Genomic DNA, 25,768 nt, shown 5'->3' on the forward strand with positions numbered 1-25,768 from the left:
TTTTGAACACTTAACGTAAGTATTAGTTCTGAATTCTCAGAATGCTTCGACTTATAATGCTTAAAATTTTAAATGTATTTGACAATAATAGGCTTTGTTAAGGTTTAGACTTAACCAAAAGAGGTAGCACTTTGCTATCCAATGAATAGAACTTTTGAGAAACCCCAAAAAGTGCAAATCAAGCATTATTAAATTGTACAAATCCTTTCTAATACAAATTAGTTTTGCAAGAAATGGATTACACCAAAAGTGTTAACAAAAGATATCCAGTAGGCAATTACCCAAAATTCCTTTATGGGTACGTTTTTTGCATGGTTTTTCTAGTCTTTGTTTGTTGGCACAATTTGTCAGTTTGTCCTTTTGAGGTAGCCGCAGACGCAAAAAATTTCGGAAGTAATAGACGGCGCCTCGGTATTGGCAATTCAATTCCCAGTATGGCAATGTAGGCTTTAGTGCGTAATTATTAGAGCTGGTTTTCCGTGATACTTTTTTTGGACACGTGTCGGCTTTTTCGCTAATGATAGGTGTTCAAATCAACACGTAGTGTGGTCAAGATGTTACCTCTGTCATCAGGACAACTTTTTCTTTTAATGCTGTTTGATTTGCCTTTATTATGTAGATGAACTTGACATTCTCGAGACAAGCATAAATGTTTTCTGTACAAAAAATTACTTGCTTTTTATATTTATAATAGACACAGAAAGCATTCAAATAAAATATAAAGTTAGACTTTTGGGATTGGAGTATTGTTCTGAAACAGTTCCACAGAAAAAGTAATTTACAAATATGATAGCAGAACGGTAAGCCAAACAGAGAATACAATATTTAGGCGATGATACATAAAAAGACGACAGAAAGACTAATAAAATTATAATAATGAAAGATGATGGCAAGGCTTAAAAAATTATAGTTAAGTTGTCGAGGATTGCGAGATCAGGTATACATGAGTTTTAACATAGTAAAGTACCTACACATTGTGTAAAGAGGCGCGCGGAACTCAATACTAGGTAGGTTGAAAGTTATAAGTACAAATAGTAATAAGGAAAATATGGATTGGTAACTTTCGTAGTCAGCTAAAAACACGATAACAGTGGCAGCACTTATCCTATTTTGAAATAACGTACCTAAGTATTTTTTGTAAGTGTCTAAAAATAATATTCAAAAACTATACTTATACCAAGTCTGACTCCCTTACATCAAAAAACTATCAAATTAAATAGTATTTCCAACCAAGAAAAGAGCGTTCCAATTCCTAAAAGGCCGCCAACGTACTTGAGGCCAGGCCTATAATGCCAGCATTAAGAGTGTCCATGGGCGGCGGACACTTATCACTTAACATCAGGTGCGGGTTTGCCTATAAAAATACAAATTTGATCGCTAATCGCCTCTGAATAGCTCCTTATCCTTGCCTACACAAAATTACTTTAGAAATTTACTTTTCGCGTTAATATATTTTCATACAAACAGAACATTCAACAGCTGCATTTAAATTATTATGTCTAATAATATATTCGATACTGATCAAATACCACGTAAGTATGTTTATTTCAATATGTATATTTCTGGACGTATTTGCTACAATTTATCGACCATAGATTTTTGAAATGACACACTTTATAACAGTGCCTATATTCAATAGAAAAAAAAAAAAAAAAATAGAAACATAAAAACAGTAGTATTTATAATTCGTTGATGTTTTTATTACGTGAAGCGACAGTCGTTAACTGCATTGTAACACGAAATTAGTTCAAAACAATTACACCGATAAACATCTCACTCTGACTTTTATGTTATTCATCGTTAAAAATGATTAATTCCATCAATTTCCGTTTACGGCATTAACGGCTATTTGTTATTTTCAAAATAAGTGGCTGATAGGTTTCAGGAAATCTTTTTAGGGAATTTTTTGCAAAGTTCCCTTATTAATAAAAACTAATTGCACTCTTTTAACAATACTTATCCCTCATCTCTGTCTGTCCAACTAGAATTAGGCTTGATAATAAGACAGTTGAGATAGAACGGTGCAATTAGACAGTTTTAATGAATAGAAATCAGTAAATTGGAACAATATAACATACGCTTATAGGTAACGTTTCTACTTTAGCTATGTCAATATTACCTTAAAGATAAAACTTAACCATATATTTTATTAATATGACTATCAGATATTTGACAGTAGAGTCAGGATTGTTATTGACATTACGCCATCCAATGCATGAATTTGCGTACCGAGACAATATCCTCAATCCCCGCTCTTAATTATGTACATTATATCATTGGATAACAGGAGCCGTGTATAATAATTTTCCTCTACTTTCTTTATGATTACAATAGAGCAAAGTAATTCTTTAGATAATGTAGTTTTTTATAAGAACAATTTCATATGTGAATTGATACTAAAGACATGTGACCTTATTATAAAACGTAGGCTAGAAATATCGTGTCTGTTGCCATGTTTATTAATAATTGTAACATAAGTTTTATATTTTAGACATATTTAATAATCAACTATATCTTTATAAATTTAAAACATGACGTTGCGTTTGCGCAGCTCTTTACTTGCTACCGTTTCACTAAACAAACGTCACGCAACAGCACCAAATTGATTCGGCCCGATCGCATCTCTATTCAATAATGGGAAATCACTTTTTACATATCATATTGTTAATCGAGTATGAAATTACACCCATCTATGCATTGTCTTCCTTTCGATCCCAGAAAATTTTGCGATTATATGAAAATTCTGTTAACTCATAAACCCATTATCCCCAAATTAGTTCTGCTTTGTTTCTCTTGAACATCTTTGTTCGAAATTAGCGTGCACGATTTGCTGTAACGGTCTATGGCGATTTGCTATTATCGTTAATAAAATCGATTTCTTAATTATCCGCTACATTAGAATCTATATTAGATTGAATCTTTTTTGTACGTAGGTGTATCTAGATAATAAATTCTATTCTCTGATTGGAAATTGTAGTTTGTTGACCGACAACGGAAACTGATTGAAAAAACAAAGACGGTAGGCAATTTGGTTGGCGTTCATTGATGGAGCGTGATCAAGCGTGACGACCAGATATCTGACATCAGAATGACACGAGCCACTGTTGTACTTAAACCAGTGATTGCAAACAATTTATAGGATTATAAGTTGAATAGAAACATTTTCACCTTTGAGCGTAGATACGTTTTACATTTAACGTGACGTTCTGGCCGCGATAATCGGGTCACCGGTAGTATAAAGTCTCTTAACATTTTAATTGCTCATGGGTTTCTATGTTTCGCAAATTTCAATGTTTGCTTAATAGTATTTCGTTATAGTACGTATGGAGCCTTGTGTTAATGTTTGTATCAAAGTCTATCTGGCGCTGCCGATGGTTTTAGATATGATTTACTAAAATTATTTTTTTGAAATTATAATGGTGTAAAATTTGGGTTCGAAAACTGTAATAGCAATAGTTTAATTACACCTTATGTAAAACCGTGTTAATTGAACGCTTATCTGTAAAGTAAAAAAACAATATTACGTCAAACAAGTGTATTTCTATATTCGGTTCTGAGTTCATTTAACGTGACGTAACGTAAAAGTTAAAAAGGAAAACACCCAATAAAAAGGCAAAAAAATTAACAACGATTTGACAGCTTAAAACTTCAAGTTCAAAGCTTCCGCGGTACATCAAAGCTATTATTGGCAATAGTAAAAGAAATAAGGCTCATTAGAGGTTTCCGATCTATAGATCTTTTTGTGCGCGCGCGCCGGATGTGGTCGCAGATGAATCAGACCACAGTCTCTATCGACCCTTAATGTAAATATAATATCGACATAATCGCTTGAATAATAACTTTATAATTTGTGTGGTAAGGAGTAAGCGTGATGTGGGATTTGCATCGCTCATTGTATTAAAGTAACGAAAACTTCATTACATTAATTTCATCGTATTAAAATTGCATTACTTGCGACATTCTTTTGGATAAATAAGAACATTCATACTATTATGTTCTCTTAAATGGATTTAAGGCACCTACTTCCTTTTAGGCTGTGTAAAGCCTAAAAGGAGGTAGGTGTGTAAATTAAAATACTTATTTATCGGGCTAATACTATTTCAGTATTCAGACTACGTCTAAATCGTTCGATAGGACTCCATAATTATTCTTGTTCGTACTTTTTATTCAAATTTCACTCACATATAACATTAAGTATAGCTCAAATCGATAGAGCGGGATGTCTCGCCGTTCGACCTTGATTACCAATCAAACGTATATAATTTTTGGCTTCGAAATTTTGTGCTAATAAATAATTTCAGTACATTTGCACCTTAATAATCTTAGCCTACACTAGAAAGTTTCTTCATAATTGGGATTTTATATCGAGCATAATAGTAAAACTATCGGAAAGAAAGTTTATTATGTTATATCTTTGTTAGTATAATGACTTACTTTGAATTTATGTTTTCGTAAAGAACGCCACGTAACTGCTAAATGACGTGATTTAGTTAAGTGCGTGTTTGGAACTTGACGATTGTGTAAAACTTTATTAGTATTGTCATGTATACTTAGAAAGTTTTGGCCTATATTAAGTTATACATACAATGTCGTGACTATAGATTGGATAATGGACAATAAATATGTAACTGTTATTTATCCATTACGTATTCAAATACAGATTTTTTGTATTTAAGCGCTTGTTAGTATTTAACCGACATTCAGTTATCAAATATCAAATTATGGTTTGTGAAACCTGCCACATTTACTAGGATTACATATACAATTTATACAACATAAGTTATATATATAAGATCAATATAATACGACCAACCAGGCTCGAGAAATAAACCACTCCTTATATGGAAATTGTATCCGTTGTTACAACAAACACCCAAGCGAAATTAGAGAATTATCACTGCATAAATTCAAAACTCTCGTTAAACGTAAATTAATCAATAAAGCTTTTTATAAATTTGACGATTATTTAAATGATCCTATTCCTTGGGATTGATTTGCTCCAGTTCAAATATTTATAACTGCTCTTCTTCTTTAAATATTTATGCTGCCTTTCAACTTTGACTTGCAAACTGTTAGTAAATGTAAATTTACAATCAATTTAATATTTTTTCTGTTCACGTTCCTTAGTGTACTTGGTTACCTATATGAATAAAGTTATTTTGAGTTTGAGAGTTTGAGTTAATAAATTTATAAACCATGAATGTATTTTTGGGTCCTATTACGTATAGGCACTGTAATTTGATAGATCTAGTTGCAAATTAAACGAAAATAATCTATATTAATTCTACATACCGTTTGAAAACTTATTGTAATAAGTACCTACTTGTTTATTAAAGATATATGATTGATTATTAGTTTCAAGACATGTCGGTTTCCTAACGACTTACTATTGTGTGAAAAATGTGCATACCACAAATGCACGACCTTAGACCTATAATATACTTTGAGCCTTGTCATTTTCAGCATCATATTTAGCACATCAAGCGACGCAAGTGGAATTGGATAGGCCATACACTTAGAAGGGTTCCCAATCATATTCCCAAGCAGGCGCTTCATTGGAACACGCAAGAAATGCGGAAGCGTGGCCGTCCCAAGCAAACCTGGCGCCGCACAGTCGCGGACGAGGCAAAGAGAGCCGGAAAGACTTGGAGCGAGGTGGAATACGAGGCTCAAGACCGAACGCGATGGAGACTCATTGTGGATGCCCTCTGCCCATCTAGGAGTTATAGGATATTAAGTCAAAAGTCATTTTGAGGCAATTAATAGTTTCAAACTAAAATTACAATACATTTCTATGAACACATTCTGTTATCCGTAATAATGTATAAATAATTTCTATATTAACGATGCCCGAAATAAGGTAATTTGGGAACATTAATCCAATAACAAGTGATTGAAATATAAGTTCGTTCAAACATTTGTGGCTTCGACTATTTGTTTGATTGGATTGCTTCATTCGAATAGTAATTTTGTTAACCTATTTTATTCGTACCAATTTTTAACAAGCCCCTTTTGTTGTTCTTCAACCTAATCTACGTTCGTGGTCTGGTACCAGGTTCGATATCCATTCGATATCCAACGAAAATAAAAAAATGTAAGTGTCTAAAAGCTTCTGGACGCATTGAAGATACTAAATCATTCATAATTTTTTTTAAATGTAATATCAAACAAACGGGCAGGAGGCTTACCAGATGTTTAGTGATACTTCCGCCCATGGATACTTATACTGCCAGAAGACTCGCAAGTGCGTTGCCGGCCTTTCAAGAATTTTTACGCTCTATTCTTGAAGGACCCTAAGTCGAATTATAAATAGAGTGCAGACTTTAATTTAGGAACTTAACATTTCTTTTTTATCGTAAGTAGCGACCAAAAACACGGCGTTTCTCTTAAACCTACACATCTTAATTCGAATCCGTTGACATGGTGCAGAGTTAAAAACATTACAAAAAGGCGATGCGATCCTTTCTCAAAATCCATCCATTTGGCGCGTTGACCTTACCCGTCGAACCCTTCAACGTTCAAAAACACAATAATAATTAGTTTAACATCAAGCCACACACGGTGACTGGCTAAATGAGTTTTTTCTTCTGTACCTGCCAAATTGCTCAGCTATCGTATTAAAACAACATTAGTTGACGCTTATGTTTCGGTAACCAGCGATTAGCGACTAGCCTTCCGTGAGGATCTTGTGTTGTCATAATTATGATATCGTCGATTACAATCTGTCTTCAAACAGCCGTCACTAGTGTTTAGCATGATTTTTAAATTTGGAACATTACTTTTATTTAATTAAGCATAATATGCAGGCGTACATGGTGTAGAAGTAATATGTTTTAGTCTATTAATTCATGAGTAATTTTATGCTTAGGTACTGTTAATGTTTAATCAAGCAATTTACTCTGTTAAACAAATGAAGACCGCAAGAGAAACAAATGAGTGTAGTAGCTGGTGAGTTGTAGGTCTAAAACTTTCTGTCCGGAAAAAATATATCAGCTCATTAAAAGTGTAAGTTATCAAGAGAGTAATGTACCATTTGCCTTAATATCGTAAAATAACACATAGTTACGAATAGCGAAGGTTGCCAAATTCTAAAATTAAATGCAAAGTAATTAGGTAAAAAAATGGTGTAAATTTAAATTACTAGAATAAAATTGAAAACCCAATTAAGTTAAAAACAAAAAAAAATGACCCCGTAAAAGAACTAATTTAGAAATTCACTAAACAAAATTGATAACGCAAAAAGATAGTTAATTTAAAATAATTGTTTTCTAAAAATGTTCGAAACTGTCGCGATGTCCCATTTGTATGTAATTGTAGTAAAAAGCAAATTAGGTGGTGTGACGGTAATTTGAATTTGTAAATTGAATTTTATTATAGGGTATACCGATGTTGGTGAGAAAGGATTGCTACGTGCTTATTATTTAAATTATTCCTCCCATCTGTTCTCAGAACGGTGTTTTTCAAACATTGGGCGACTCTAGTAGATACATAAGCTCATGCTGACCATTTAACGTAGTACCATTAGTAGGCGAAAGTCTGGATTTTCAAAAACTGTGAAAAATTTTAATCTCGTAAACTAAAAAATATTAACTTTTGAAAGTCATACAGCTCCAATAATTAGTTATAATATATTTAGATATAAAATATCAATAATTCTATAAAAAAAATATTCTATGCGAAAGAAAAAACAAGTTTTTTTTGTGTATTCGTTAATTAATTTCGTAAGTTTGAGAATAGTCCGTGTACTATTTTTTATACATCTAAGTGATAAGGATAGCCCAATCCAGTCAAAAACGCGGAGTAAATAGGAGCAGATATGCCCATCTCCTACCTCCTATGTAGTGTATACCGGAGGTTTCGAGCGTAACAGTTACGCCGTTGAGTCCCCTGTAGAATGCGAGAGCAACCCCGGAATCTCTGTAACGTGGCATTGTAGGAACTACTTGAGGTGGTTTGAGTGGGTATTGCTCATCCAGTCTCAACAAAGATTCTGGTGTGGGTCGAGTCCCAGATACCCCAGCAACTTTCGGGGCATGGGATGCGTAAATGCATTTCCTCAATCAAAAAAAGCACACGAGCACTTTAATAAAGTGATAACCGCTGCCCATGGACACCTGCAACGCTGGGGTCTAGCGGGTGTGTTGGCGACCTTTCAGGGAATGGTACACTTTAAAATTTACTTCATAATATTTTAATAATATTAATGGAATATGTAACTACAAGGTCGTCATGTGCGAATGATCAAGCACCAGTTTTTAATTCCCTTTTCCAAGAAAATAAATGACATCGCTTGGAAAAATACATAATACTCGGTATTGTCATAAGTTTTAATATAAAAAACCTTAAAGGACTTCGTTAGGCCTTCGATTTAACATTAAAACATATTATAATTACTTTAATTGTAATTACCTATAACTAAATAGGCGAGTATTAATTATACGTATAATTACACTAGAATTTGTCGAATACGACATGTTATTTTAATTAATGCTGCCAATTTCCTTTAAGCTTTTTAATTTATGTATTATAGATTACATGTATAGAAAGATAATTTCTTTGAAAACTTTGCAAATTCATGGAAGCCTCGTAATTTTAAATTAAACTTTAAATTTAGTTCAGTACGAGGGGTGGTCAAAAAGTTCGCGGAATGGCGGGGTTGGCGGGGGTGAGTTTACTCATCTAGGTAGGCGCTAATTGAGTGACTATATATATAATATACCAATTTTCAACCTAATCCGGTCATTATCTTTTGAATTATCAACGAGTAAACAAGTAAATCGGGAAGAGACTAGCCACTCGCCAAAGTTCCTTACCACAAACCATCTTACAAGAGATGTTAGCTGTTTATGGGGACTCCGCTCACCATGATTTATAAGTGGCACGCCCTTTTCAAAGAAGGAAGGGACTCCAACGAAGATGACCCCCGACCTGGACAGCCGATTGAGGCTACCACCCCAGAAATAGTCGAATAAGTTGATAAGTAAGCTTAATTCAAAACTTTTGAAAGCTTTTAAAGTCCTTCTTGAATTTATTTTATGCTTAGTTTTAAATGCATTTTTGATATAGTTCTTTTACTTGTATGTAAATAAATTACGGATCGCGGTAAGCTCTGAGAAATATCCAATGGTTCTCTTTTATTATAAATTAAAATGAAAGTTCTTCGAAACTTTTTGGAGGCTGTAGTTTAGGAAACTGACTATGCAGTATGCATATCCGACAAACTATTACAGTTGTTTAATATTTTAAGTGTATTTGATACATTGAAATAAATGCATTTATTTGTTTAAAAGGTAATTTTATTTTTAAGCATTATTATTGTAATGAATGTCGACGCTTCGGTAGACAGATAAATAGTAGCCTATATGTTTCATCTTTACATAAATTTCAGTTTTATTTTAATAAAACTGCAAAATAACCATACAATATCTGAAGGTTAAAAGATACACTATGTAAAAACAAATTTCCTGGAAAACTTGCGAAGACTGTAATTTTTAGTGTCAATTACTATATAATAACATTCATTAGTCGAACGTTGAAATCTTCGCAATAAGGAGATAGGTGCTGGTGAATGATAAGATGTTGGTTAACAAACGTGTGCCAAATCGTATTTTAATTAGCTAGATAAGGGGGTCATTAGCTAGCAAATTACCTGCATAGCTGTTTATTTCATTTTTCCTTATCTTTTAATGTCATATCTTGTCTGCAAAATTACCGGAACTTGTGTTAGTAATGACTTCACAATGATGAATGAGGAATCGCGATATTAACATTTCTAGGGCAGGAAATTAATTTTAGTTAAGTAACTTTTTGTTTGCATTATGCAAAAATTGCATACGGTATAATTTACCTTTGTAATTAATGATTTATTAATATAAAACTATAACAAATTGTCTAAGACTATTCGATATCAAAGCGTCGACAAATTTTCACGCCATTGTGACTGGCAGAATATGTGAACAAACTAATATTGTTCCGTCTTAATAATAGACCTACGCCAATAACCAAATTATGATTAACAAGGAAAGTCAGATTGAATTCTCGGAAATAGACATCTTCACCAGAAACTAATATTTTTTGACCGCAATAATAAAGCAATGCCAGTGATTCCAGCATACGACATTCACCCCCGACTTTCTATGTGCGCTTTTAACACTCACTTGTATGTAGGGTGAAGTCAATATGTTTTAGACACCAAAAGGTAGTCTGCTTATTACAAAAACAAGTCATCACTAGACAGATACAGTAATCTGTGAACCAGACCTAATAGGACGTACTTTGTTAGCTGTGGTCGATATAGGGGGTAACGGTTTGATGCAACAATAATAAAATATACCTTAATAATTAATATACACCTGCTTTTATCATACATCTGTATTATCACAGATGCATGTCGATTTCCGTTATCTGATTGCAACTACACAGTGCGTTCATTGCGCAGTGTCATTAAATAACAGACACGAAATGTTAGTTCAACAGCTTAATTTTAATATTTTTTCAGTTGTTTTAAGCTTTTTACAGAAGTTTCTTTGTTTGGTTTTCGTGCATTTTGTACCTCGCTCTTTACATAAATCAAGCCTAAATGTCCTCATAAACCGTAACATTCTCAATTATCTTCGTTAGGGTACAACAAAAATGTATGGCATTTAACAGTGTCAAACCATACTAATTCTGACATTCCAATGTCTTATCAATAAGTGGCGAGCAAGACAGGAGTCACTCCAGACACTAAACACGTCGAATAGTGTTTAGAGATGCGCAGTGACATAGAGTAAACCCAAAATTTTGTAGAACTTCGGGTTTTTTAAAGGTTACAATATGAGGATTTTTTATGCTATACTAATTTTTTTTTTGCAGTTGTTGGCCTAGTTGCTTCAGCGTTCGACTCTCATACCTGTCGTAGGTTCGATCCCCGGTTGTGCACCAATGGAATTTCTTTCTATGTGCGCATTTAAAATTTGCTCAAACGGTGAACGAAAGGAAAACATCGTGAGGAAACTGACATGTCTTAGAAACAAAAAGTCGACGCCGTGTGTTAGGAGGACTGAAGGCTGATCACCTACTTGCCTATTAGATTTAAAAATGATCATGAAACAGATTCAGAAATCTGTGACCAAGACCTAAAGAAGTGGTAGCGCCACTGATTTAATTTTTTTTATAGCAAAATATATTAGCGAAAATCGTCAGATCCATATTCGTTAATTTGTGCAAAACCAGGCCCTTTTCATATATTTTACGCAAACGAGATGTTTACAAAACTTATGATTCAATACATACATGAACTTTCTTATTAGTAAATGAATTTAAATCTACTATAATTTATCGTTAACTCGTTGATATATGGGACTCTCGGAATTCACGTAGCAAACACCTGCAGACGAATCCAAACATTAATACTTAAATGCCACACAAGTTATGAGTTGGATGACACAATAACAGAAAACAAAAGCTTATATTAGAAATAGGTCAATTATTCCAATTTAAAAAAAAAGGGTGCGTGTACTTATATACGCGCGTAAGAAGTTATACTCCTTTGGCATTATTAAAAATAGTTTTTGATTGCATGCAAATAATTAATTACAATTAAATAATCAAAGACTGTAAAAGGAGTCATTATAGTCAATAAAGTTCATTTTACATTTGAAAAATTAAATAAATAAATATTTATTATTATTCTCTTACATTAAGTGTAAACATAAATTCTATTATTATTCGAATGTTGTTTTAAAATTATGTCCAATGCCGTAGCATCTTCCGTGGGCAACTACATTCTGTTATTTTGTGTCACGGTGCGCGCGCATCGTAAAATTTCACACTCATACATTTTTCATAACGCGCCTAAAGAAGTATAACTACAAAAAAAACCTATGCCTAAGTCGTGGTTTGATGCTGGGCACTCATATACAAGAAGTTATTTCGTCTGGTCTAGGGATATTGTTGTATATTATTATAAAACATAAAATGTACATTTACAACGATCATATCATTTCTAAGGATTTATGGATAAGGAATATTGAATGATTATATTATTTCGTTCTATAAAACTTGTTACAAAGCAAAAGTTGCTCCCTCTTTATGTTTAATTATTGGTGACTTTATTTGCAAACTACGCAACATTAAGCTCTACAATTTTACACAAAAGGGATCTGACATTTATCTGCATGCATATTAAGTTATGATAATTATCCAACGTTCATACATTCATTATTATGTAAACAGCAATTTTTCTTTATTTCTCTTCAATTCCAATTCCATTGATATGCAAAAAAATGTGTTATTTTTCACACAAGTATCTGCGAAATAGGCTAAAAGGGACGGGTAGGGTACATTTTGCACTTGTGTTGGAGAGATTTGGGGCTGCGAGTTAACCATACTATTTGCAACAATTTCTGGTATGGTCAGCAAAATTAAAATATACAAGAATGGCATTGTAAATTATGTGTTATGGGAAGATTTAGGCTATTTTTCATCTTCTATCGAATTAATGTTAATCCGTAAGGGTAGTAGGTTAGGTTAAAAGAAATAAATACTTATATACGAAGATGATATAATTCTTCAAACTTTGACCCGAAATATAATCGGGTAGCAATAGAACATTGACGTAAAGGAAAACAAAATAAAAAGAGGCAGATGATGAGTAAATATATATGACAATATTTTCTTATTTCAGTAGATAAGTTATTTTTCGGTAATATATCGATATATCTTCTTAAACCAAACCTATTTTTATCCCTGATAAAAGTGCAACGTCAGCTATCTTCAAATACGACGTGACATTTTGATTGTAATATCACGATGGTTTTAACTCGAGTGGATCCGAACAAGATAAGGTAAAAAAGCACTAGACAACAAATATTTAAATTTGGAATTATGGCAAAATATAATTTTCGAGTACCTACGTCCTGCTGTTTTTTGTCCCTAAAGATACGTACATGGGTACATGGTTTTGTCCCTAAAGATACGTGATAGGTACATGGGAAGATACAAAATGGTAGGATTTTTTGGAAGCTAACGCTAAGCTAAATATAGATTTATCTCCGAACCGAGTATTTTGTATCTATGGATCTATACGGAACCTGAGCCAGGACCAATTAACTATCTGTATTTATTTCTTTTTTTCAAGTCTGTGGGGCCGCGCGTGCGCCCTAATGGGTCGCTGTGATAACTCTCACTTTTAGAACCTTTTATTTCCACGTCACCACCCCTAAAATCAAAGGAAAATCAGCCCTATTCAGTAGGAATAAGTTCTATAAACGTATATGTAGTATACATTCCATAATATACGTCATTGGTAAAGTTATCTGCACTTTATTTGAAGATTTGTGTACATCAAAGTTTTAATCTATTTCCTTACATTCCTGGGATGCCTTGAATTTTTAGAATGTCTCGTGCCGATGTTGGATGCGTCATTTACGTCCCAGTTGTAGTAGGGTACTTATTTCGATATTTTGTTTATCTAAAACTTTGATACATTTTTATATTTATATTTTTGTAACACCCCTAATAAAGACATCTTTATTAACATTATCAAGCATCGCGTGACCATCAATCATTAATTGTTTTATTAAGCGTACGGAAAAGCAGGACACGTAATGAAGTATTGCGCGGTAATCATCCATAATTATTATCATTTCTTTTATTCTAGGGTACCGAGACCTAGGATTAGTCGGATCCAGTCCTAATATTCTGTCTACTGTCTAAGCGCTAACTGTGGTTTCCGTATGTCTAAAAGTTTTTTTTATATTATTGCAATAGTTTTAACTTTATATCAAAAAGCGTCAAGCGTCTCTGAACAATCCATGACGGTCATGGTAATCTAGTGGTCCACATGTACATTTCATGCTCCAATACTTGGATATCATATAAAAATAATCAAAGGAAAATGACAATAATAAAAAATTAGAATATTTTTTTGATAAAATCATGAAATGTATTTTTGTACATGTATATTATAGATTAGATTATATCAAACTAAGTATATATACAAAAATAGAGCGATAATAATGATTTATTTATATCTCTGACGTCAGCAAATTCGTCGGTGAGACCAAATACCTTTTTCCAAGGTCACGTTGTAGTTTCTGTTCTAAGTTTCTATGCTGATTTCTGTATAACGTAGATAAGATCTGAACTGCACGCTTACCGCTTAACTTTAATTGCAATTCTGATTTTAGTAATGACCACGTGACTCTTGTCTGATACCAGTCAATAAATAAATAAATAATAAAATATGTGGTAAGCTTGCTGACACCACTTTGTTCTGAAAGATAATTGGTGCATTTTCCATTTCCCTACCAATGTGAAAACGTGTGTTTTGTCAAACCAGGTTTTTCTGGTTTTACCTACCCAAAATTGCTTTTACAGTTTTACCGACCCATGAAGGTAGACAACAAGGATTCTCTGGGACATATTATATATAATATAGCCGATGTCATCTATATTTATATTTTTTTCCTAATCAATACCATTATAAAGATACAACCTGATGATTACGCTTGACATTCCTCATAGAAACATTTATTTCATTTAATCTATAATAAAGATAATAACACCACTTCCATCTTTAATTACATAACTATTTTTATAGTTTGATTTGAAATGTTAAAAATCCAAACACAATTATAAAAATACCAACTTAAGTTAGCTAACTTAACTTGTTTATACAAACTTGAGCAGTGTTGGTTGCGACTCTTTCCTACAATAAACTTCACAAAAGAGAGCGTGACTTTACATGAATAACAATCTAGCCTACACAATAATTATGTCTAATAAGTAATATTATGTTGACTTAATTGTCTACAATACTAGCTTAAACTAACATCCCTAATGTTAGTCAGTCTTAGTGTTCTATCTCGACATCCTTGATGCGGGCCTGCGTAAGCGCATTTTCACCTCGTATATAAAAAAAAAAGTCTTAGTGTTCTATAATGTTTTGACACTATGTTCGTGTGTCCGAGATACCGCACTTGCACTTATACTCACTACACGACATGCGACTCTTAACTGAGGACGTAAGTTCGATAAGACAGAAATAAAAATGATCAAAAAAACGGATGCAATCTGAAGCCAAGACTTATATAGCGTTGTATGCTACTAAAACTATAGTGAATTCGAATCAACAGCTGTTAAAATGACATCCTAATTAGTGTAAAAACTATATTAGAGAATGCCATTACAAAACTAATATTTCGTCCAAAATTGGAAATTGGCATTAGAATAGCCCTGCTGGCGACAATTTAATGCTCAACGATGATAAATTTACAACTATATATTACCATAATTAAAAAAGTACTTAAAAAGGAAGTCTATCATGTGTCATGTCGGAAAAACAGATTAATATCTACGAACATGTACATTTAACGCAATAAAATATCCCTTACATTGTAAGTAATTACAAACGGCTAATACATATTATTTGTATTTGTCTAAAGTCATGATATTAACCTTATTCATAAATTATAAACCATACTGAGTTTTGTCTCTTTCTGACAAATTGTGTTTTCGCTGTAATGAAAAGAGACACATGATAGACAGATGAATTAATAATTCATTAAGTTAGCAATTTTTTCATTGTTTGCATTAAACAGTTGAAGAATGAGAATTTTTTTGAAAATAGAATCGAATTCCAATACCTATTATCCAGGTGTCTATAAAATACTCGTACATGTCCTATGTAGATATGTCAATCCATTATTCAAAAGTTACTTAAGCGATTTTGATGAAGTTTTAGGTCCACAGTCTAATTTGTATCTCAATCATGCAGAAAAAATGCTTTGCCCTTGAAACTAAATTTAAGTTTCATTGAATTATTATGACATACTAGCTGGCCTGGCGAACGTCGTACCGCCTAGCAGTCGATTCTTTATGTAGAAAAGTGTTGTTTTTAGACTTTTTCACTCAATTTTTTTAATTTTTCTCTCCGTAAGAACCATCCTTGTACTTCAAGGAATATTATAAAAAAAGAATTGGCCAAATCGGTCAAGCCGTTTTCATGTTATGTCGTGACAACGGAAAACGGGTTTCATTTTTATATATATAGATTATTACATCAAAAGATGATTATTTCGATATGATTTTAGTTTTCAATTTAGTGCTTGCAAAAAGCTTGCTTTAGCAAAAATATTATTATTATATTATTCAACACAAACCCAGGTACCTACAGGTAAAAGTGATAACCTCCCTTTTTTAAAGTCGGTAAAAAGGCTTATTAGCTGTTCAAGCGTGTGACTCTCAACCCTGAAGTCTTCTTTCTAAAAACATCACCAGGAGACTGAACTATGTCAAGCATAGATAAAACCTTCTTGTATATACCGTACTGTAGTACTTTACAGTACTGTAGTACTTTATAAGTACTACGGTGAAGGAAAACATAAAGCCATGTTTTACGTCCAAAAAAATACGTGTGTCAGTTGCAGATCACCTGCATGTACAAAGATAAATTAAACAGATGCATATGCAGATGAGATGCCATTATGGACATAGATTATAAAAAAATATTGCTTTGTCACAACGCAGATGATAGACAAGGAATATTTAATACGACGATATAAATATTCTTATTTAATAATATCTAACATTTGATTGTAACTGAGAACAACCCTTTTAACTGATATATAATGTATATACTTTCTAACGTACAAAAGTTACAAAAATTTTACCAACTGCCCTGCGATTTTGTAACTCACTTTTCAATAGTAAAGTAATAAACAATAAACTACAAGCTCCCACCTTTTCAGAATGCCAAATCATAGAATGACTGCTTCACGACTGATTTCAGAGCACCCGCCGAAGCGAAGACCGCTGTGTGAGTTCGAAAAGTGAGTTACAGAATCGCAGGGCTGGACTGGGTGAAAACTAAAACATAGATATACCTATAGATCTAGGGCCTGATCTAAAATGGCTGACACATGTTTAACTGACACTCATTTCTCGAATTCTATCTGCGGTATTCGCCAATGTTTCGTGTTTTAGCTAACTATACTATTTATAACGATGTTGACATTTTCCACCATACCAAAGGAGTGAGGAAATATTTTAGAAAGCGGGAAGACTTTGACTCTATTTAGCAGTAGTAACAATTAATTAAAAAAATAAGTTTTAGTTGTTCAATGTTTAAATTCAGTTTTCTTTTTTTACTATTAAATGTACTTAATTCAAATCAAATCAAAAATCATTTAATCGTGTAGGTAACACATTGTACACTTATGACTTGTCAGTAAAGAAATACATATTAATGCTTCTAATTTTACATTTAGTGCCAGTTCTCAAATCAAGGGCGTAGAACGGAAGAGAAGAACTGGCAATAAACTCTCTGCCACTCTTTTTAATCGCCATGTTTTTTTTACACAACGTTTGTAAGGAGCTGCAACAAAAATTGACTTGTTGCGAATGTTTTGGTTATCAATGTAATCGGTTTTGGCTTTGTTTATTGTATAATATGTATATCTATAACTGTAACATTACTTATAAATAAATAAATAAAATTTGCCAATAACTTTTTAGTTAGATACTGGTTTTCATACGATCCATTTCACCGTATGAGAAACAAAAACCTAGCGATCAAATTAACAGTAAAAAAATATTACAATTGAGTAGAGCCGTAAAAGTCCATTACGTATTCGACATCTCATTTTCATAAACGCATATAAAATGTAAGCAAGTTATAAAGAAAACAATTTTTGCGTTCTATTATACAACGCTAGACGTAAAGAGGCCAATTTGATGTGTATTTATGAAGAGTGGAAAATTAAAAATTATTTTATTAACTATGGAACAGGGGGGCAAACGGATAGGAGATTCACCTGATATTAACTGATACCATAGACACCCAATGCCAGAGGGCTGCGAGTACTTCATTGATAAGTGATAGTATATGAGAATAAAGTTTGAAATTTTGAAACGCAAGCCATCAGAAGACACCGAACGCGAGAATTTTAGTGCAATTAAAAAAACGTTAATGCAGATTTATATTAAATCTCCCTACGTACAGTAAACATACTATAGTTCTAACAAATGGTTATTTTACCAGCAACCGTGTTAATCGTAATAAACCTTTATTTTTTGTAATATTTAATGTAATTATGAGGGTGATAGGTTTTAAGTATTGTTGCACGCAAGCTGAGTAGAAATGTACTCATTTGAATGCACCTGCAAGCATTTAAGTGTGGGGTAAAACCGTTTATTAATTAGTTGCGATGTCAGTGCAGTTGCAATTCTACAGTACCCTAAAATGGTGAATATTCAATGTTTTATTTATAATTTTCTTTTCACACATTTCGGCTTTATTTGTATATATATTTTTCTTTATGGGCAGTAAGTGATTGCTTTATTAAATGATTTCTTATGTTGTTTTTAAGACTAGAATTGTAAGTAGATTTTCCTTGCATGCGAATTTTTTTTGTATAAGTTGTATTGTTCTGTTGTTATTCTGTTCTGAATGTGCATAAAAGAATTAACATATAAATATGTAATTAACTAGTAAAATTGTATTAAAACTATGATATAAGAATGTAAAACGAACGGCGAAACGATTGTGCGCCCCGCTCTATTGTCATTGGGTAAACAACATCTCTAGTCCGAGACGCATTGACACGCGACATGATACATCATGTTATAACATCCGTTTGACCAATCACAATCGAACGCAACGCTTCGTTTTATATTCTGATCAGCGGTATTGACAGTTTGACACTTGACATTTCCCGAACCCTGACACTGACATTAATGACATTTAATTCAATAGCGTTTACGCGGGAAACATCTTTCTAAATTTAAATTCATATTTTAAGAACAAAGTCCTAATAATGGTACAGTAATATTATAAAATCCAGTTAAAAGATAGTAAATTCTAATAGATAAAGACTGTAATTTAAATGTGTGATACTCGCGTAAATAATAGGTTAACAGGAATAGATAATTGCAAAAGAAATTACTTAGGCAAGTCATGGTTGAGTGATGGTGTAGATTATACCCATTTAAGATAAGCTTACGTTGGCTGTAATTAACAAAGGAAATATTCTCAGTAAAAACCGTAGAATGATTTCATTCCTACAAAACATTTTGCTTGTAAAATAGCAAAATTTTACCGTATTTTCCTATGTTTAGCAAGACTGTGGAGAGTTTGTTTCAATTATTATTCTTCTATTTTTCATTAATAATATCATAATTATTACAATTATTAATTGTGCAAAGTATAAATTTCCATACTAATTTGTATAGTCACTTAACACCTTATCTAATAGGTGTATACTGTCAAAGTGACCCAATGACATCGACTTTATAACGAGACAATAAATTGTACACTTAATATCTTTTATTTGCGCATAATTGTGATAAAATATCTGAATATCTAAAGAATGCGAACAAACAAATTGAGACCTATTCAAAACAATAATTGTATAGATAAACTGTCTCCTGATAGAACGCGAACATTCAGTTGCGGTATACGACCGCAGTTTTCCTCCCGTTTGACTATCATATATTGGATTTCATATACATTATACATATATAAGATATATTATTGAGAATTTTAAAACGACATTTAAAGTTCACTCCTTTCGCCTCCTCAATTATCTTCTTTAATCTATCTCTCTCCAAGTTTTTTATCACCGTCAAAAATCCTAAAACCATCTGCACGTTATCCGCCATTCCTTCGCGCGTCACTTCGATGCGTCGCCTACCAACCTCCACAGAGAACTTATAAAAGCGCGAAGGGCGCCAAATTAAAATAATGAAATGTGATTTCATTACATATATATGATATTTATATATACGGGAGTAATATCTTACTGTAGCTATATTTCATCCGGCTCTTAAAGTAGCTGTAGAGAGCAAGAGATGAAAGTAGAGACGTACAATAGCACTCAAATCTATTCGTTTTGCAAAAATGAAGGTTTTTGAAGATGGACTTGTCATTATTTAGAGGCAGAAAAGTGTTGGATTAGTGGCGTAAGCGCGCGACTTTCAATCCTGCGATCGAGCTTTTCTTACCACGGCGTTGCACCAATGGAATTTTCTATCTGCACAAACATCATTACTCATGCAAACACTGATTAAACCCGTCAGATACAGAAGGTTAGTCAACTATTTGTCTATACAAAACAAGCATGCCAAATCTGAGGTTGTACCTATGTAGCGCCACTGAATTATTATTGGTATTAAAAATTAGGCGGTATTTTAAACTTCCTTTTTTATTATCATACAATTCACGCGAATTTAAAAAATATTAATAAGTATTATTTATCGTAATTTAGATATACATTTAAAATGTGAAAAAATATAAAAAAAAGTTAATTAATATCCTAATGAGTTTTAATGTCACCTTGTCACAGAAAATTAATTAAATAATAATTAATCGTTTCAGTTAATTAATTTTCAAACTTTCTTTTTCCCCGATTAATTGGAACGTGGTAGAACATGTGCTTTATGTACACGTGAAAACATTACCATTACAAGTCCGCAGCCTTGCGTGGAGTTGATTATATTGGTGCGAAAGAGTCCAAAGATTATTTGGGTATGATTCAGAAAGGAGACTTCCGTGCTAAACTAGATAACTTAGTTTCTGAACATCCCCTTATATTTTTATATAGAGACTAATAATCAAATTTTATAGGTTATTTTGTTCGGCATTGGGCACAGAATTGTTTTACACAGATTATAAAACAATTTACTCACGATGTTTTATTTACGAATTGCGATATTATTTGTTAGTGCGTAGCGCGTTAATTGCGTAGATATAAATAAAATATTTCCAATTTCGGCAATTTCGATGACGTTCTCTCCATATCAGAAGTGGCGCTGATGTGTTTCTGATCTTTGTGGTATAAATATTCAACATTGATGAACACGATCGCTATAGCTATTAGAAGTTTTAGAGGATCGCCTTTCGAATAATCTTAGGGTTTACACAGCTTTTAAAGTAATGTCAAAAGCTAAAAACTTTGTTTAATAGACATAGACAACGTTTCCATACTACGTCTATGTTTTAAAAAAGTCTATAAATTGAGTTTTAACGCTATATTTAAAAATAGTGTGTTAATTTTTTTATTTTACTAATAATTTATATAAATATACATATTAGTCATCTGCAACAGTAGATAGCAATATTACACGTTTGTTCAATGTTAGCTATTTAAAGTAATAATTAATTGTAGAATGTAGATGCTATTTTAGGACTAGATATTTTATTTAATACGTTTTTCTAATATATGTTTGTTCAATGTATGTAAAAATATTTAATAAAATTCACCGAGTCAAAAGGTAAGCTCTTTAAGTGCATGGTCTCACATCGCCAGTATAAAATAAGACCTTTGGAGACAGTGGTACAACCGCACAAAGTGAACGGTAACAGACAGAGTGGTCACACACAGTGGCGTAGCTACCTAGGGGCTAGGCGGGGCAGTGCCCCGGGGCCCTCAAGGTCAGGGGGCCCTCGAATCCTTACTAGAAATCTCGATCGTTCTGAACTTTTGGAAATTTCTCCCATTTTCAAAATAAATATGACAGGTTGCAACCCCACTTAAATCAAAACATTAATTTGAGAGAAATTCAAAAGATATGCCTAGGGAATTCCCAAAATTTCGGCTACAGTTTATTGTATAACTCGAATTAGATAGCAATTGAAAACAAAACCGAGCCAAAATCAAGCCTGGATTTAAACGAAGTCATTGATACTTTTGCTAAAACTAGATTTTTTTTAAATATAATTGTTATTTAGTCAGTTGGTAGGTAGTCCCGACCTTATTAATAAACCCTTGAATCTTCTCTATGTTGTTACTGTTTAATATATTTTTACCTGCCCTGCACAAATAAGCTTAAGTAGCTTAGCATTTTAAAAGTATTTGTATATTTCATATTTTTATTTGATAAAACCTAATCAGTTTACATAGCAGTGGGGCCCCATTTTTTTAATTTGCCCCAGGGCCCTTGGTCACCTAGCTACGCCACTGGTCACACATATATACAAAATAACATTTAAAACTGTCCAAGTATGTGAAACAAAGACATTATTGTATGAAAATTCGATATTATAAGCTATTTTTTTATATTAAATGAAACTATCGTATTAAATACAGATAAAAAGCTTTTTAATTGAAGTTTCTATGGATTAGGCATCAAGAGCTTATTGGCCATTTAGTTCAAAGACATTACAATTATTGAAGCACGTTCAATTCTCAAACTGTTTACCAACCCTCATATTGTGTTAGTGTAATCGTTCGGTGTTCAATTTAGCTCCGGAAGGCTCTTGTTAGGGGAGTGACGTCACGAGCCTGGCACCGCCAGCGCAGTTTGTTTTTAATTATCCCTTAGGTTAACACTAAAACTTTCGGGTTGTTAAGCCATTTGAAAAACCTTTCTTTAAAATTAATTGTATTTGTCGCAGAGTTACTTATAAATTAACAACGTCAAAGTCAATAAACTAAACTGATTTAATTTTGACGTTGATGACATATAATGACAGTGTCAGCTGACAGTAACGCCATTGGTCTGACATATATACCTGGGCGCTTAGTCAAGCCTTAACAGTAGTGTATGTAGAAAGACGAAAACTAAATTTGTATGAAAATGACAGTTTGTGTCGACAAATTTTCTTCTTTTTCTTTCTGTCTCCTTCGAGTCTCTACATATACTAGGTACTGTTAAGGCATCTTTACTAAACCTCTCGATGTGTAGTGTGCAGTAGTAATGTGTAGAATTCAGTTCTTATAAATTAGTAGGCTTTAAAATTATTTCTGATACTGTATTTATTGTTCACGAATGTCATTCCTAAATATTTATTGATATTAATTTTACACTACTTAGAGTTACTTATAGACTTCATACATAGGCCCTAATACATATACTAGCACTGTAAAAGGTTTCCTAATATGATTAAGGACAGGTTAAAACTGTATTTATTATTAAGAGGTTTGTTAATTTATCTTTTGCAAACCTAACGGAACGGAATAAATAATGTCGGAACCGAGTAAATATTTTGCATTGACTTATAACTATTCATTATTAATGTAAATATAGCTTAGAATAAAATACAAACTTTTGTTTTGTATTTTTCTGTTTAAATAAATAATAATATAGCGGCTCTATAATCTTATATGGATTTTGACCTCAGATTGCATACGTTTCTTTGATCATTTTTATTTCATAAACAAGTTGATGATCCGGCTTCTGTCTACCACATGTTTTCGATTTTTGAATTTTAGGTTTCCACACAATGTTTTTCTTCATACGAGCGACTGTTAGATGAGTACATAGACAGTCCATTGGTGCACAGCCGTGATTCGAACGCACGACCTCAGGGTTAAGAGTCGCAAGCTTAAGCCATTAACATTGCACTTAATTCCATAAAAATAGATAACATAGTCTTCATTAAAAATTATGTATTATTTAAAAAATTAGCAAGTTATTTTTTTAAGAAACTTTAGTTAAAATATAAATATAATTGAAAGCTTTGAAATTATGTTTAATTTATTTATAAATCAAAATAATTAAATAGTAATCAACCTTCGTTTCTTGTGCGATATGACTTGTATAGGCAATCTAGGTAATTGCTACACAATTTATGTAACGTCACTGTATAAGGCTATAACGATTATTAATTCATATATTTTTGTTCTACTCGATACACACGACTTCGTCTGTAAAATTAGGGTAGATGAGGTGTATAATATCACTTCCGACATTATTATGTTTGTTTTCCATTGGTGTTTCAAAGAATGAGTTAAGGAGTGTGTTTAAAAATAGAACACTTTGCATTACATTGTTTTAAATTAAAGAACGAACAATTCCATTTTTAAAATTAAACTTTTTAAAAGAAGTGTTTTTAACTTTACATTCTAAATTTGAACGTCTATTATTACCTAATCGTCTAATCTTTTATATATTATTTATACTGTATTTAACAAAGGTAATTTAAATATAAGGAGAAAACATATATTGCATATACCAAGTCTGGTTTACCAATGGTGGAGAATACTAAGTCATACACTTTTAAATTAGTTTTAATACCGGGATTATAATTTGGTCTTTGACTAAGTTTATGCATTTTTAGGTGGTTGAACATATACACATCTGCGCTTCATAAAATAATCCTGTTTCTTGTACCTACTACAAAAATTGTCTCAATTACCAATACACGTAAGTAATAACAGCTTTTGGCCACAGCTGTAAGACAAATTATAGCTCAAGGCACTATTCAATAATGAAATAATTACCTGAATGTGCCAAAAATTGTCTCGAAAGTCAAAATCGTGTTGTTAATAGTCTTCGTAATTATGCCCTAACAAACTTTCATACAATGTTATTTTGCGTTAATTAAATATTTTAATGCCATCCGTTACCAAACGTCCCATACGTTTTATTAGTAAATTTATTTATTCCATATTTTATGAAGTCCCGTTATGTCAAGCATTTATTTAATGTTTCGTCTGGAATCGACCGTATGATGTTACAAACTAAACAATAAAATTAATAGTGTGTATTAACCCTTTATAAAGATAAAAAATAATTTTTATTGCACTTTATCACCGCGCCTAAAGAGTTATTTTTCTGGACTAATAGAGACATTGATTTTTTTTCTATGATTTATGTTAGATTATTAACTCAATAAATAAATTGTTATTTATAGCGAGGTTTTAAAATTTACTTTATTACATTGAAAGTTGTAGTAATATTGTACATTAATGAACAGTAAAACAAACTACAAGTAATTTTGATTTAAGTCTTTTTTATGGTACGGGAAAATTGATAGCAGTGAATTTATTCAAAGAACTAATAAAAATGACACAATGAAATATAAAGATGATCGGTGTACCGTAATATGTAACTCTTAAGTTTAGGTAATTTTAGTACATAAATTAGGTTTAATTGCTCATTCTGGAAACTAATTTATAAAAAAATCGTTCTAACTTATAGAAAAGTACTTTAAATAATTAAACATTAAATTTAATTCAATTGTCTTATCAATATAATCTCAAGTTATATCATTTTAAATCTCATTTCCGTTAAAAGGGTTAAATCTTTGAATTGTTGCGAAAATATTTTTAAATTTCACATAAACCCAATTAGATTAGACGACACATATCAACGGAAAAACGGATAGAAAACGGAAAGATAAAATTTATGTTTTAGTGTAAAATGAAATAAATATTATTTTAAATATTTCGCAATAACAAACCTTCACTCGAATTTACGGCTCCGTCGGCAGGCCGATCGTCGCCGCCAACAAGATTTCGTATTGTAAACGAGCTGGAGTTCCTGGTGGGCACTTCTGAACCAATCTCCCCATTACCATTCACCCCATCGTTTTCCCGCCGTGTAGTCAAGTCCATCTTGAATTTTCGCACTATTCCAAATTCGAAATTCGCATCGGCACATTTTCACACACCATTTTCGAATGTCACATGTCAGACCGCGGGATGTCAATTGTCATTTCGAACAGTTCTTGGCGCGTATCTGGCTAACTTGCGATAATCAACGCGCGCTGGCTTCGCCGAGGTAAGCACGACTGGTCCTCTTTCCTCTTCATGCAGTGCGATAGTGCGCGCGCGTTCCTCCCTACGCCTCTAAGGCGGGGCGACCGCCTCCACGCGTCATAAAATACTTTACGAGAGGTGAGACTTGTCAATTACTTGTATGTGCGAGTTTTTCACGCACTTTTTTTAATTGGTAATAATTGCCCTTATCATTACGCCCGATGGAGAATGTTTTTGAACTGCCGGCCATCGGATTATTAAACAGCCAACATGGGGCTAACAGCGATTCGCAGTTATTTTAT

The 25,768-nt window shown here is 32.5% G+C and overlaps 1 protein-coding gene across 1 annotated transcript in view; it reads right to left on the reverse strand.

Annotated features, from left to right (window-relative positions):
• The window catches only part of LOC125051214 (homeobox protein aristaless-like), a 56,934-nt gene extending 31,419 nt beyond the window's left edge, over positions 1 to 25,515 (reverse strand). Inside the window, exon 1 of the mRNA XM_047651420.1 lies at positions 25,169 to 25,515. Coding sequence (XP_047507376.1) covers positions 25,169 to 25,322 — 154 coding nt within the window. The 5' untranslated portion in view covers positions 25,323 to 25,515. The remainder of the gene's footprint in view (positions 1 to 25,168) is intronic.
• Positions 25,516 to 25,768: the final 253 nt, after the last annotated feature.

This window comes from Pieris napi, chromosome 7 (assembly GCF_905475465.1).
Source record: "Pieris napi chromosome 7, ilPieNapi1.2, whole genome shotgun sequence".
NCBI classification, from domain to species: domain Eukaryota; kingdom Metazoa; phylum Arthropoda; class Insecta; order Lepidoptera; family Pieridae; genus Pieris; species Pieris napi.